Source organism: Pygoscelis adeliae, unplaced genomic scaffold (genome assembly GCF_000699105.1).
Source record: "Pygoscelis adeliae isolate BGI_AS28 unplaced genomic scaffold, ASM69910v1 Scaffold66, whole genome shotgun sequence".
Lineage (NCBI taxonomy): Eukaryota > Metazoa > Chordata > Aves > Sphenisciformes > Spheniscidae > Pygoscelis > Pygoscelis adeliae.
The window spans coordinates 11,625,371-11,642,298 of record NW_008825167.1 but is presented as its reverse complement, the minus strand read 5'-3'; the positions used below and the strand labels follow the sequence as shown (position 1 = coordinate 11,642,298).

At 35.5% G+C, this 16,928-nt stretch overlaps 1 protein-coding gene across 1 annotated transcript in view; it reads right to left on the bottom strand.

Annotated features, from left to right (window-relative positions):
* Nucleotides 1-16,928, bottom strand: part of STX18 (syntaxin 18) — a 32,948-nt gene that overhangs the window by 6,531 nt on the left and 9,489 nt on the right. Inside the window, exons 3-7 of the mRNA XM_009328895.1 lie at nt 13,890-14,005; nt 12,701-12,778; nt 12,530-12,596; nt 8,659-8,774; nt 4,957-5,045 (exon numbers count right to left, since the gene is read on the bottom strand). Coding sequence (XP_009327170.1) covers nt 4,957-5,045; nt 8,659-8,774; nt 12,530-12,596; nt 12,701-12,778; nt 13,890-14,005 — 466 coding nt within the window. The remainder of the gene's footprint in view (nt 1-4,956; nt 5,046-8,658; nt 8,775-12,529; nt 12,597-12,700; nt 12,779-13,889; nt 14,006-16,928) is intronic.

Genomic DNA, 16,928 nt, shown 5'->3' with positions numbered 1-16,928 from the left:
CTTTCTCTCCTTGGTTAAAGGACTCCAAGAGTCCACGATCACAGACGAGGAGGAGGGCTGTCGGGCACTGTCACCTTCAATGTGGGGTAGAGGCCTTGGGGAAGGCGCCCAGCCCCACGGGTCGAGGGGGAACAGAGAGGAACATACTGCACAGCTCCCTGAAGTACCACTCTAAAGATCCAATGGTTTTGTTAAATAAAAAAGTACCAGTGTTGCAAGACATTCAAATGTCATTGTCGCTGCTGTCTGTAGTGTCTCCTTCTACAGAGCAGAGCATTTGTTAAAATATAATTGACTAATACAGTGATATTTACTTCACAGTGGCGGATGGTTAAAGGTGTTTCATCACTGGACTCCATTACGTTCACACCACTGTATGTCTCTGGTTTTAGTGGAGTCATCTCAGAACAAAGCCAAGGAACAGAGCAATGAAATAGAGCCACGAGATTTAGCACCGAGTCAACTGGTTGGTCCCTAAGTGACTAAATGGGGCCAGGAAGCTGTAATTGTTTTTCTGACTACTGTAAGGATAAGGATTTCTGGACAAATATTCAACATCAAAAACTCCCTATTTTGCTGCCTTAGAAACTGAGATGATAACTAATACAGAAGGCAAATTTTCAATAAAGAAACAGTGAATTATTTTAATCCCTTACAAATAGCACAAATCCACTTGAGAAAGTATTCTTTAAAAAGTCCCTTTGATATTTGAAACCCTCCACTGGCACGAATTGCCTTTTGAACTGCAAAATGATCTTTGCAATTTGAAATCACGGCTGAGGGACCGCTTGGTGCAGACAGCGGTAAGATATGCTAAAATAGTCAATTGAACAGAAGGTTAGAGCGCAGAACACATCGTATACCAGTGCGTCAAAGGGATTTACATGATGGGAACATAAACCAAAAACTCTAGGGATCAGTATAGCTCAATAATTTACAGCTTATTAAAGTAGCCTCTTTTATGACAGTGAAATATTCTGTTACCAAAGTATGGCATAAAGTGACAAACTGCTTAAGATATGTCTAAAAATCTAATGCATAGAAGAAATAATCACAGTTCTTTTTTATTATCCCATGAGATAAGTCATTATATGTACTGTAACTGAATTTAAGACAAAAATCAAACAAAGATAAAGTCAGGGAAAATTAGATATTTTCCACAACTCAAACAGCAGAGCCAGTTTTTTTTCCCCCTCTCAATGCAACCACAAGACATCTGCTCACAGTAACTATAAAAACCATTACTATACCTGCACTCAGAGTTATAAACCGAAATTTATTGTGCAAATCATACAATAGCCTGCAACCAACCATTTTGAACAATGTAAAGCGCTCTCCTGTGGGTAAAATACTGATAGAAATTGCTGCCGTAGCAATATGAGAGGGCTTTAATTCATTATTTTACCCACAGGAAGGATCATGGAACCATGATCGAGAATTGTTAAGTATTATTTGACACAACACATTCCACTTCAAAACCAACACAGCAGTTTCTACACTGTAACCTACCCTCTTCTGAGAGCTACTGGATCTTCTGAGTAACTTAAATGCAGTTAGCCCAAGCTTCACAAATCAAATGTTCAAAAAGTAGGAATTAACTTCTCTGTAACAGCAAACATAATGCAGAGGAGAAATAATGAACTGTCCTTTGAGTGAATAAATTAACTGAAGCTGTGAGGGTTTGCTACTTGTTTGTAAAGACCCTTTGATTCCTGCGTTACAAGCACAATGAGGTAATGAAATATTGCCAAGTTAGTATGAAGGATTTATGTGAGCAATGAAAAAAGCAAAGCACATTCAAATACTCAAATTATTTCCTAAGTTACACCTATATTTACAGCTTGGACCCAAATTTACCTGGAAATTAGAACAATGGATCCAGTTACTTTAAAGTCTGTTAGGAGTGAAATTATACAGTATCCAACTTTTACTAATAAAGGCCAACTCTTAGCTGTAAGTTTCCTCAAAAATGCACCGAAAGAGCAGTTTTGCCGTGGGATAGTCACCACACACATCCCTAGCCTTTGTAAATTAGCTAATTATAGCGTTCATAAAATGAACATGTAGACTCCTTCCAAGGCATATTGTGGAAGTAACTGATGCTTGTTAATTTTCAGGAGAGGTAGAAAGCAAGCCTGTATTTCTTCACAACAGTGCCAGAAGCATAGACTCATAGTCAGTGTGAGAAGAAGCTGAGACACGGACAGCCCTGACCACTGGTGGTCATATTGTCAGCCTGCAGCGAGGTACAACAGGAGAGACCCGCTCTGGGTGAGATCAGAACCACAGCAAGATTCAACAGGTGATTCAGACATCCAGCTCAGAAATGGCTTTCTGCAAAACTGAGAATAAATTATAAGCAGAGAGGAGGCTGTTCTAGTGGTAACTTCCCTTTGTATGCTTTTTTTAATCCTAGTTTCCTAGTATTGGTACTAAAACACAAGTACTGAGAGTACATAACGAAAGTAAGTTTTAAATGTAAATTCACACATGGAAATTTAAGAATAAACAATGGCATGAAAGCAGTAATAATATTTCAGTGTATTTATATATATATATATATATATGACTTCAAGGTGTGTTATTTTTATTTTGCTAGCATTTTGATCTTCTGCTTCTCTCAACAGACTAGTAAATTTCTCTCTCTTTTCCCACGGAGCAGACTGATAAACTGAGATCTAAAGTTTCCAGCACAAATCATTATTCTCGCTTTGTATGCTTTTTTTAATCCTAGTTTCCTAGTATTGGTACTAAAACACAAGTACTGAGAGTACATAACGAAAGTAAGTTTTAAATGTAAATTCACACATGGAAATTTAAAAATAAACAATGGCATGAAAGCAGAAAATATATTTGTGTATATATATATATATATATATATATGACTTCAAGGTGTGTTATTTTTATTTTGCTAGCATTTTGATCTTCTGCTTCTCTCAACAGACTAGTAAATTTCTCTCTCTTTTCCCACGGAGCAGACTGATAAACTGAGATCTAAAGTTTCCAGCACAAATCATTATTCTCGGCTTAATCATCACACTGACATCAAGGCACTGTTACATACTATAAATTTTCTTGCAAACTATAGGCAGAACTGTGTAAGCTAAGAAGAAGGACATATTATAGTCTGTCTGAGCTAAAAGTTTATTTAACTCTGAGCATCAGTATTATTTTTATACCCCTTTTCACAGGAAGTGCAACTCCTGAAAGCACAACAGAAGTAAGTCAGTGTAAAACAACCAGCAAAAGTTTAAAAAACATATAATAATAAAAAAAGCATAGCACAGGAGGGCTCTGAATGGGTAAAGAATAATAATGGCTTTTTTAAAAAAATGTCTGTTGGTTCTCCCCTAGGAAGGGCTGTCCAAATGCTGTATAAGAAGCAGTTTAGGATTGGAGATTTAGGAGTCTAGAAATCCTTCAAAGCATTAAACTGTGAACATAGGTTTTTCTCTTATTTAGGCCTGGAATCACTCCCCCTCACAAGTCAATAAAGAGAACTTACTCCAGGGAAAAATGCAAATCCTCAGTGGGCAAAAATCAGCGTTTTAAGATGTTTATCTTTCTTCAGTCTTGATAACAGAAATAGAACAAAACTCACAGACTTTGGCAACTCATCTAAGTCGTGAGGTATGTGGGGCCTTACTCTAAAAAGTATAAAAGGATTTCATCAAAAAGAAATGTATTTATTCCCAAAGTACCATGGGCAAGGGATGTAACATGTTTAAAACCTAATTACAGTGTGAGGCCTACAAAAAGCAACCCAACGTTTAGTAGTCAGTCATTAGTAAGCCCTGTCAGAACCATCACCTCTGATGCTTGTTTCCTCCTGATCCTCTGGAAGCTTACAGCAAGGGGCCTAATAATATTGTGCCTAAACACAGAAGAATGAAAATACGTAAAGAATTCTCTTCAAAAAGAAAACAGAAAGCAGGAGCAAGCCTTTAGATTTCAGACTGGCACTCAAGAACAACATGAGAGCATCAACAGCAGCCTCTGAAGAACCTTTTCTCTTTGACAAACCATACCGTAATTATGTGCAACTTACTCATCTCTAACGGGAAGAGTGATGCATATTGTGTTTGGGAACATCTCTAATCACTGCCAAGGAAGCTTCACATATTCATACTGCGGCAGCCCTTTGCCTTAGTAAAGCTCACCGTTTTGAAAACCGCACATCTACTGGCAAGTTATAAATCAGTTTTTCTTTCTTTATAAAACAAGGCAATGTGTGCTAATGTAGAGAGGTTTTCTAAGAATTTTGAGCCATGTTCAAAACAATCAATTTTAGGAATATCAAAAAGTCTAACAGATAGGTTGTCAGTGATCACACTTATGTCAGAAATTTTGTAGTATATCAGTTCAACTGCAAGCAGAATTGGATCAAACAATACATAAATGTGCCGATAACGGGGAAATGCAGAAAAGGTAAAATTCATGAGATTCTGTTGTGACAGAAAGCTTGTAGCTATTCCTTCTAGTAAACCGATCTGATTTTGATAATCCAAAAAAATAAAAAAGAAAAAATGAAGTATAATTTCATAGTTATACTGAGATAGTATAACTGTTTAAGAGGTGTTCTAGAAATAGTCCAAGTAAAAAATGGCCAACACTTCATTCTTTCAGAAGTTTCATAATGCTGTTTCTGATGTTGCCTTGACTTCTATTGTTTCCTGACTAAACAAGCAATTCATAATTGTAGTTTTAAAAACAACTTTAATTTAAATTGTTGAAAAATAGTTGTTACTAATTTCATGGCTCCATGTGAGCAATTTTAAATATTGGCTGCTACCAGAAGAACCAGGAAGCCATGTGCAGAAGGTATGTCTTGTTATGGCATTATTCTGTATAAAATGAAAGCTGACAATGAATTTGGGTGAATCTGTACTTTCTTAACACATATGAATACAGCAGAAAATATACTAAAATGGACAATAAGACACAAGATACACTTACCATTTGTATTTCTTCAGGTGACAGCTCATCTTCACCTTTGCTGTCCCCCCATAATCCAAGGTTACTTTGGGCATCAGGCAGATTCCTGTCTGTGAAAGAACCACCAAACGCTTGAGACAATGCAGGACACTGAATAGTAAAGTGAAAATAATTTTGCAACCATTTCAGAATGCCTGTGAAATTGTTATATATCACTTGTCATTAACTGAGATTGACCCTACCTTTACAGCACAAAATTACACCAATAACCTTTAACTTCTAAACTGGGTCAAAAGTCTATGCGTATGTTTAATTTTGTGAACTACGAGGAGCTGCCCTAATATATTGACAGTGAAGGATGTAAAACAAGTCACAACGCACTAAGACTTGTTAGGGCACAAAATACCGGAACGCTTGTCTTTTAACAGAAGACGACACACAATTTTCAAAATGACAGTCTATATGCAAGCTATTATCTTCCAGTGAGACTTGGCAGAGCCACCAGCTCCTCATTCCAAGAAGTAAAAACAGAATCTCAAAGATATTTTGAGCAAAGTTCACAGGACAAACTTGATTCCCTCACGCTGTTCAAACTGCACATTATGGTGCAAATCCTACAGCATGCTATACAAGGGGTCTTCCTGCATATAACAGGAATCGGATCCGATCCCACAAACTAACCCTTACACATCATAGCTGCTTCACTGATTTCAATAGTACTTCCCCTTTGATTAAAGCTAATCATCTGCATAAATCTTAGCAGGAGTCAGGCATAAAAGATCTTGAGCGGCTATTTCTGGGATATTCCCTTCTGGAAGATTTATTTTTAGGCTTAATTATATACTTCTGATTATAGACGAAGAAGTTAGAATGGGAAAAAAAAGAAACTATGCTACAGGATCCTACTGTTTCTGAAGCTGTTCTAGCATCAGTGTTTAAAATCCCAACGATAAGACTGCACCCTTGAGAAGGCCTCTCTTCTCCCTACTGGCTGTGACATTTTTACAAAACCCAATAGAGCGATTTGCACCGCCCCACAATGGATCAAAGCTGAACCTGCTTTGACTTATCAGATGCAGGTTGCAAATTAAAATACAGAAAGATTTAGTTTTTATTTTTCATAGATTTCAGACTTCCTGTTTATCCCAGTCAATTTTTTCAGGGATGTGTAAGTATTTTCATTTGTTTTGTTATAACCTTCTAAACCTAATTTTTTTCCAATTGCCTAAGCAGCAGTGATGCATCATCATTCAGATACTGACTTCTCTTGGGAAGCCTCTGAAAGGAATAGTCCTATTTATGAACAAATAGATGAAAAGGATTATAAGCAGAAATTTCCCCCTTTATCCTTCATTATAATATTTGTGAAAACTCTTGAAAAATAAATATTATAAGAGTATTGTTGTGTATGTCTCCTTTATAAATGTATATTTTGCTTCCCAGCAACCAAACCAGGATATACAAACAATGACAATGCTACAAATGAGGGATGTGGATAAGGAATATAGTAAATTAAAAAAAAAACAACCCACAACCCCCCCCCCCCCCCCCCCCGTTCTTTCTTACAAGCAATAAGAAGTAAAAACAAGAATATCTTTAAAGACTGTTTAGAAAGGAGTCAAGTCTATGTTTTCCATGGAGTATCATCAGTATTTCAAGTCTATTTCACAGAAACACAAAACTTATTTGTTTAGGTAATCAATGTATTTACATTATATCAAAATTATAATGAATTATTTACTGGATTCAAAGAAAAGAAGATAATTAGTTTATGGAGCCAAGAAATAAGATATAGTCCTATTTTATCCCAGAGGAACCAATTACTTTCAGATGCTGTCAGCACTGTTAAAAAAACAGCACCTGTATCCAATGTGATTGCTAATAAGCAAATATACTTATGGTAAGAGGTAAGTGAGAAACACATATCTCCCTAGGGTTCCTCCTGTCACTGCAGTATGTTTCTGGCTACTGGGAAAGTTGTCCTGCAGCTTTCATGGAGTTGACATGAATGCTTTTCTACAATTCATCCAGCAAAAGCCAAACTATATTTCTTTTGCAGAAAGAGAAGTAGTTGATGCACGACAGAGATACAAAGTAATGATCAAATCCTCTGAACCCTTTTCCATGCTGAAAGGAGACAGCTGCTAAGCTTGTGGACCAGTTGAAAAGCTACTCATTATTTACATTTATTTCCATAAACTAAACGTCGAGTTTGTAATATGCAAATAAATACTGTCAGCATATAAAAGCTATCTCCAGAAAGACTATTTTCCTACCATGAGGCATGTCCAGTATAATTGTAACGTAAACAGGTGCTTTGCCTCAGAACAAAAGTAATCACATTTTGCTTTGGTTTCTGCCAAAAAACCTGACAAAACCCAAGCTGTGCTTCAGCACACCAAGTAGGACATTCAGCTGTTCATCCTAACGTTCAATTTAAGGACAGGACCACAAGCTGCTCTCAGAAAAACTATCTTTACAGCTGAGATATTTATGCAAGGGACCCAGGCACACTGATGATGGCTAATTTATAAATACAAATGATCACCATTCTCTAAACCAACAACATCTTGAGGATGAGATAGTTTATTTCTAAACACAGTAATTTCTCCAATTTCTTAAGAATTTGGAAAGTTACTTGGAAAAAAAATTATCAAAGACTACAAGATTTAAACTGAGCTTCTTGTTTCCTAGTTACCTCGTTCACGCTATTCCCATGCTTCGACAACCACCTACCAGCAAAGTCACAAGGCTGGTTTCTGTAAGCAGCAGCAACCAACACTTACACTTATGTGAGGAATCACAGGCTGTGTGCATTTACAAACTGTTTCAGACAGATTTATTTTGATATACAAGTTTCATAGTTTTCTGAAAGACTAGTCAGCAATCCCTAATAAGTACTGCATCAGCATCACTTACGCGATGAGACCCCTACTTTCTTATAAAAAAAAATTAAAGCATAAACTAATAAAAGTGAAAACTGGAGTAATCAAAATTAATGTGCAAGAAACAAAGCTTCATTTCTGTTTATTGCAGTGGTTTGCTGTGTCCAAGGCAACCAAAGAACAACATTTTCCATGGCGTGGCACAGATTTTTGGAGCTAAAAAATTATAATGACACTATGTGGTGGGAGTGCACACTTTCAGAGATTGCGGAGACATTCAGTAACAAGGAAAGAGCACAGGGCGATGAAGATACTACTACACTGCCGCTTGTCTGCTGGCACTAGCTCACAGCTGTGAAACACTGATAACGTGTTAAGGTGAAACTCATCTATGTGCCTGTGTGCTGCATCACTTAAGACACACTGTAAAAACGTAGTAAGCACTAGAAATGACACATAATCAAAACCTTTATTTCTTACAATAAATTCGGTATCGGGGGCCGGGGCGGGGAAGCACAGTGATAGGGCTGCAGCAGTACAAACTGGTTAGGAAGATAAGCAATGCCATATCAGAAAATGAAACCGTTCTCACACTGTGAGGTAATTCAGTATTAGTCTTCATCCAGATATGGAGTACCCACTTCACATGAATCCACCCTTTCTATGGCCCTAAAGTCACCAACTAGAGGAACTTTACTCTTTTAATAAAGATAACTGAGGGAAGATGAAAATAGAAAAGGTGCAAGTCACAGGAACAGGCCCTTGTAATGTGAAGTAAGTACTATTAACCAGACAGGCCTTGCCACAAAAGTAAAATATAACTACGTTTTATTCTTACCGCTGCTTTCCTCAGCAGAAAGTTTTTCTTCAGAATCATCTAAAGGATTCTGTGAAGGTTTTTCAGCAGAAAGAGGTGATTTGGACACGTTGCTCTGCTCAGGTTCAAGTCTGGACCTAGAAGTACAAGAGCCTATAATTTAACTGATATTACACAGTTGAATTTCTCTAAAATGAGAACAACCACAGATTATTAAATTCGACACTGTAATTCTTGCAAACGTCACATTAAAGATTTCCCAGTCAAGATACAAAATGTACTTAGCAACTTTCACTGAAACATTATTACAAAAGCAAAGAAACCACAAATAGCACTCCTGAACAAAACACATTACGTGTTCAGAGTTGAGGAGAATTTTGAAGGCTATAGCATAAACACACAGACATTTTATTAAACTTCCTTTCAAAATCCAGGATATTAAAATATATATTTAAAACAACCAACCAACCAACATTTTGGTCATACTGAAAATTCTTTTTAGTAGCAATAGCCAACACCACTACTTCCCCCCCCCCCCCCCAAGTAATAATTACAATTTTACTTTATATTGTCAATTATCGTAAAGTAAGAAAATACAATAGAACTAGCTTTTCCCTGAAACAAATATTTTTGGTTAACTAGCTTTAAAGAACAGTTTAACCAGGATGAAAGTGATCCTTATCTTGTCTGCCAAAAGACACAATAGACCATTTAGAAGCAAGGAAAAGAAAGAACGTATGCAGTGGACAGATATATACTACACCTAAGTCCCTGCTATGTAATTTTAATACAATGGCAATGCAAAAAAATGAGAAGCATATTCTCTGATTATATATTAAGTACTTGTCAAGTACATTTCACTGTGACACCAAAAAAAGTTTAAAATTAGCGGCAACATATTTTTTCCAGTAAGCTTCTGTGGTTTATTGTTGCCTACTATGAATTCTGTAACTGCTACGTAGTAGACGGTTAAATGCTTAGCAATTATGCTGTTAGAGAAGCTAAAGAACAAAAAACCAAAAAGCAGTGGGCTGAATCCCTGCTGTGCCACCTTCATCACTTCCTTCCCTCTCAAATATAATCAACAGTTAATCTCATTACAATCTGCAATCTTCCCTTACTGCTTAACAGAAGGTGTTGCATTTTGTGTCCCTTTCCTTCTTTGCACTGTCTAAATTCTAACCCATAATTAGAAAATTCTGAGAAAAACAGAATATAATGCATTAGTCATCACTGAGTGACTAAGAAAAAACAGTAACAGGGAACCTTTCTTAGTTCTAAAAACTCTGCAAGTACTGGGATTTTGGTAATTTTACATAAAAGAACCCTTCTCCTCTCGTCTCCTCCCTCTCAAGTCCCAAATTTGCCTAATAATGAGGAAAAAAGACTTATCTGGATATCCAAGCAGTTCAAATAATAGTTCTGATACTAATAAAAACGCCAATTCCCCAGATAATAAAAATATCAGCTTTATTTGAATAACTGCATACAAAATTCACAAGATATTCTAATGGAAAAAGAAGTTAAAATTGAAATGAAATATAATTTTGAATACCAATAAACATAAAACCTGAAAATCACAACCAAGTACCTTTACAGAAAAAGCTGCTTGTGTTTCTATTTCTCAGCTTTTCATTCTGGGGAACTAGTCCTATGTAATTGGCAGAACTTTTTAATCAAAATAATATGAGTTAATACATAAAGGCAACTTATGTAAGAAAATTATAACACTCGGGCAATTTATTGAAGAGCTTAGGATGTTTATCAGTATAAAAGGAAACATGATGAAGTATATTTCTACTGCAAACCTTTCAGTATTGTCTGATACGCACATATTTTAAGTTGACTAAATTGCAGGAAAGAAGATCTGCACTAGGATTAATTTACTTCTAAAGAAATGTATTCCTTTAGTGTTTGTTGTCCTTACTTTGCACAGTATGCTAATGTACGAAGTTTTCAATTAAAAACGAACAAAGTGCCTGGGATGCACTATTTAAAGAATGCCTAGTTCTTTTAAGTGATGGAACAGATTCTTATTATCACATAAAGCATCTGCTGAAATCCTTGGGGAAATTATGAATCAACTAGTTGAAGGCATATGAAAAAAGACAATTTTTCTTCAAGTCATCATAAAGATTGGTTTATGCCCTGTGATTTATTTAAATTGAATTTTAATTTAAATGACAATTTAGCCATTACATCACATCTGCAACGCATACAGACTCCACCTGGCCAACATCTGTTTTCTAGTTCTTACATCCGTAAAAAGAGGCAAAGATGTATCCTCCAATATTACATAAAAGGACTGCATCTACTGGGTTATTTTTTTAATGCCTTATTGCTCTTTATTTAGGTGGTATTCTAACTTCTGAAATAGCTCTTTCATTGCTCCATGTTTAGCGTACATCAAATTGAGTAGTTTTCTCTGTTTAGTCATCTGAGAAATCTTGAACCTGGGATTTCACATGGAAACAGTAATGTAAGAGTACAGCAAACAAGAGCTGGTATTTGTTAGCCAATTCTATAACTGCAGGAACCATGCTATCTTTCTTTGAAGTTCTTTGGCGTGAAGAGTACTGATACTGTATTTTTTTTTTTTTAAACACATGAAAAATATCACACAGTTTGTTTCTGTATGTTTTTTCTGAGAAGTTATGGGAGTTACAAGAATACCAATGCCTTACTTTTCTCTCATTGCTTCTTACCAAATTTCAGAACTAGTTTGGTGTATTTTGTTTACTTGGTTTTGGCTTGTACTGCTATTTATGTCTCAGGAGGATATATTTGAGTGAATCTAGTTGTGCTTAATCATGCTGAATCACTCTGAATAAAATGTACTTACAGACTTTTGAAAACATCTCTCTAGTTTCAGTGTAAATAGCTGATGGTGCCGAACGCCAAACTGATAAAACAGCATCAAGTCTTGGAAAAACACTCAAGAATTTATTTATTGATGTGTATGTTCTAGTTTGTTTTTTTTTTTTTTTAATTAAAACGTACATAATGGAACTTAAGGTTAGAATTCAAATAATGCAGATTGAGAAGACATGGAAAGCCTTTCAGGTATTAAATAAATTGCAAACCTGTTCATTCTCCCTGTCATTCTTACACCTGGGAGCGTGCAGAAAAAGAAACTGAAAAAGTATCTTTTTTGATACTTGACTGAAAAAAGAAAAAAAAAAAAGACCAAAAAGCCAGCAAGCACATCATCTTTAACTTCTTCTAGACATTTTCACCTCTACGTTAGCAGCCTGAACACATGCCACGCTAGGAAGCAGAAACTCTTTTGTTTCAGTTAAAGAATCTTGAATGTAACTTCTTATTTTAATCATGTTTCTACTTGCCATGAAGACCCACCATCTCAAGTAGCATTTATTCACAACATGATCACTTGCTTTAGCAGAAAGACAGTGGCTTAAAAAAAAAAAAAAAAAGGGGGACAACAAGAAAGAGAACGGGAGAGAGAAGTGAACATCTCCTGTACCTAAACAGACAGTATCCTAAATAGCGTCTTTGAGGCATATTACCAATTTGCAGGATTTAATTCTAAATTATTTTATGCAGTATATTACTTAATGGGACACACAAAAATATTTTCTTGCATTTGTAGAAGTCCAATAGGTTTATTAACCCATTTTACTGATTTGGTGCTTTAATAATTTACATAAATAAGAAGTACAACACTATATTGGCACTCTGCCATTTACCAACGTAACTTCACGTGCCAGAAGTGTAAAAGAGCCCTGGAATGCACCTGCTGACAGCAGAAGTTGCTCATCCAACTACAGATTCCCATTAAAACAATCTCCTTAGAATCTAAACATGAATAATAGTTTTGCTGAATGTCCTACAAACAAAAGGCACAGTTAAACTATTTTTTGACACTACTCACAGTCTCTTCTTATCTATCACTCGCTTAACTCGGATGGCTCTTTGTTCAGAATACAGCTTACATACTCCTGTTTAAGATAAACAGTAAACAAAACTTCAGGTTAGAAGAGCATGATTTCTTTCTTGGAAAGTACAGTCATTCATTTTTAACCATTTAATAAATACTAAGTACTTTTTAAGTAATCTTCAATGAAGTCCAAGACAGCTGTTCTGTGCTCCTTTACCTGAGCAGACTGGACACCCTTGTGTGCTGAAATACAAAAGAAAGATATAACACAACTTTTAACTTTTTACTGAATTGCACAAAAGTTTGTGTTTTCAGTTGATACGCAAGTTATATTCAAGAGCCTATTAACATTTTATATATGTTATATATTAGTATTTATTTTAAACATAGCTATATTTAAATATAGGTTCTGTAAAACAGTAAATCATTACAACAAACCAAAAGCTGAAAACAACTAGTGTCTTACAATATTTATGTTATTGGTTTGTTATATATGCATCATATTATGTCAATTAAATTTCTAAACAAGAATAGATGTCACCAAGCTAAGCATAGCAAAACAGATCTAGAGATTTAACTTGCTTAAGTTATTGAACTTCTAACATTTTAAATTTTCCAGTGTATAGACTAGGTGGAAATCTTTGGGATTTACTGTGTCAAGCATCCTTTTAATTCACATATATTAATATTTCTTATTTTGATACTATGTAGTTCCCACGAATGACATTTTCAATGATTCAAATAATGCTACAACTATGTTTAGATGGCATTCCAAAGCTGATGAAAATCTTTGGTATATTGATAAAACACACATACAGCAAGTAAACTTGAAAATGGCAAAACAGAAGTTCTCTCTACAACTTTCTTAAGATAGTGTTGTAAAGGTATGATCCCATACTCAAGTTGTCAAAAACTCTGTTACTTTACCAGGACTCTGTTAAACTTATTTAATTATCTCAAACTTGGAAAGATTATACTTGTAATACCTTACAGGTGGACGAGCTAGAAAGAGACAACCACTGAATTTAGTGAGCTTCGGTTCAGGCCTCTGGGCCACAGTGCTAACTTACTATTCAAGTAGTAAATATTGAAGACTATCTTTTTTTACACTTGCTAATTAGTGTATTTGAACAAATAAATAAAATTCTATGCTCTGGCTTCTCCTTCCACTAACATTAAAGAAAATTAAGTACAGCACTAATCAGCCAATGGGATTACACAGATGCAAACAAAAAGGCAATGAGACTTCACCAATCTCTTTCCAAAAGCATTTCAGATTCACCATCCAAGATTCAGCATTATATTAGCCTTTATCAATAACTAAGAAGAAACACTTAAGAGTTGCTCAGTTTACCTTCTGTTCTCAGCTGATGAATGGCATCGGCACACGTCCTCATAAATATCTGAGCATCTTGATCTATCTGATCACGCTCTGTATCTGTCATCCTCACATACTCAGACATAATATGGCTGAGAAACAAGACAAACTGTCACTTAAGAAATCCCAACATAAAATCTACAAGTACACATCTTAGACCTTCTTCCCACTCACCATCTCCACAGAAGCTTTTCTGCAACACTGAGTTTCACAGAAAAGGAAGTAAAAAGTACAATAACCATCACTGATAAAAATGCCACTTCTATAAAGCTGAGAGGTTTTTTAAAACATTTTTTGACTAGTAAAAGATGTAGGAAAAGCAATGTATGCTATCATCTTGTACATAATCAAATACTGAGCATATAAGGAGAAAATACAACTAGAAATATATCATTACCCTCAGTACTTATTCCAGTGAGGCATATTTCAAGTCTAAAAACACGAAAACAAGTAGGATAAAGGAATAGCTCAAATGTTGAAAGTAGTAAAAAAAAAATTGGAACTTATTTACTTAAATGTATGCTTTCATTATCCTAAATACTGAGCTTCGTTTTTAAAGTAGTTGTACTACGAAATCTGTAAATTCAAGCCATAGTAAGGAATGATATTAAAAATGTGCATTATTTTTCAATATTAAGTCAATTATAAGATTTATTAAAACCTGTTCCCATTGTTTATTTCTATTTTAGATTATATATTATGTATTTAATATTTTCTAATAGGATTAATGCATCTTTTTGTTCCTAAATTAATAAAAATGGAGGCCTATCAGTAAAATATTAACACACTGTAGATAACCACCAGAAAAGCATACTGTATAAAGGTATTTAACAGTGTTTGCACAGCCATAGATGATAAAACTTTGCTACAGCAGCTGATCTTATGTTCATCTTGGGTTTCCTGATGATACAGTCATCACAGCTTATTATATTTGCGTTTAAAAATAGGGATTAAAAATAAAAATTTCTTTTAAGGAAAGAAAACCTTAACTCATACTCTCATTTTAATTTAGATTTATATGTGAAAATTTCCCCCCTTGTTCAAGGTATGTATAATGCAACTATATTAATGCAGTAAATACAAGTAAAAAGAAGGGATCTTCAATTTGCAAAGCTAGCCTGATACCCTTAGAAATCTCTCATATACTTCAGCAAGAATGCCAAATCTTCCCTGTGACTGCTGCAATCCCTGCCACGGGAATGCCTACAACCAGTGCACATCACCCTGTTTCATCACGTCTCATCACATACAAAACCACCAGCTCCTTCCTGCATCTTCAATGCACTGTCAAGCCAGATCACCTCTACAAAGTTTTAACAGTACTCTAATGTCCCTGAGTATTATACCAAAACGTCTTCATTCCCATCCCATGTGACTGATTGCACATGAAAAAAGCAGCACATGGTTCATCTGGCGTGAAAATTAGTTTCTGCTTACTGGCCAGCTAGTACACAAGCACAGATTAGCCAGCAAACAGTAAAGCAAACTAATTAGAAGTAATATTCTGTATTTTACCTGTTTGTTTCCAACACTGTCATGTATTTGACATCTAAACATCAGGATTTTTTTCATTAAAACTATTCTAAATGTTATAAAATTATTTTTTATAACTTACAAAAAAGCAGCCACATATAGTGTTTCCATTTATATTTTACTAGCTGAATTGCTCTCCTTTGGTCAGGACAGATGGGTTTCATAAATCTGTGGCAAAATCCCTATTGCAACTGTAATCAGTGGTCTTCTAAGCTGTAACTCTAATTTGCACTCTCTGAGAAAGCAGCTTCTGAATGATGAAAGATTTGAAATAGTCTGATTTTAGAGACATCTGATGGAAAGGCTTTCCACAGCCTGGTTAAGATGACATATTGATAGTTACATATGCAATATAAGATAACTCATATTGTTAAATGTATTAGGACAGATCTCTCCCCCACTCCCTTTGCACAGCTTATATAGATGGGACTTCTTATTACTAGTCTGGGGCATAAGCAAGTTCTCAGCATGTGTAAAGCCAGAAAATCCATTCTTACACCCATCTACGCACAGGCCCAGACAGAAGGGGACCATTAAGATCATCTGGTATGGGATAATGTATAACATTGTTCAGCGATCCACGCCTAGAGAGTTACTTGAGCATGTTAGGGCACACAGATTCAGATGGAAAATGAGGATGGAGTAACAGCTTCATGATGGCCCCTTGATGAAGCAACAAAAATCTCTACTATTCTATTTCAGATTACAATAATAAGTTCTGGCTGGTCTACTACTGAACAGAGTATAAAGTTCTTGTCTTTATATGGCTACGTTCTTGTACCCTGCCCAGCTTTGTGGTATTTGCAGAGTTCTATGCTTTCAACGCGCTTTTCAACATTACAGGGTAAAATAAAGATTACAAAACGCAAACCAGAATTTTCTTTTTAATCAGACTTAGAAATACATATGAAAAAACCTGCCTCAGGCACACTATTTTTTTTACTAACAGCGTAACTAGTAGTAATATAGCGATACACCGAGGGTAATTGTAACAGCTTTAACATCGGGAAACAAGTTGTTCAGTTACTTTTCATAGTTGCTAATACAAAAATATGGTAGATCAAATTCTTAAATAGGAGTTTCACAGCTTCAAAGGTAGCAAAATGCAGCTTAATCCAGTAAAAAAGAAATAAAATACTCTTCCTTTCATAACTGCTTACAGCTTACATAGCATCTAGTACCAGCACTTTCAAACAAGAACTGGTCAAGTCACTCGGAGGCAAGGATACCTGAAACCCAATCTCCTTGGGAAGGCAAGAATGGAGTCATACAATCACATCCCATTATGTCAAAACACATATGGCATCCACTACTACTAACAGGGTACTGAAGTCCCTGTTGCACTCCCCAGTAAATCTGCACATGGAGATTATACTGAATATCCATCTAATCACCATCCTCTAGCCTTACTGTAAAAAGAACCATTCATTTAAAAAGAACAGGCCAAGGAAAAACAAAAACACCCCCCCACCCCCCACCCCC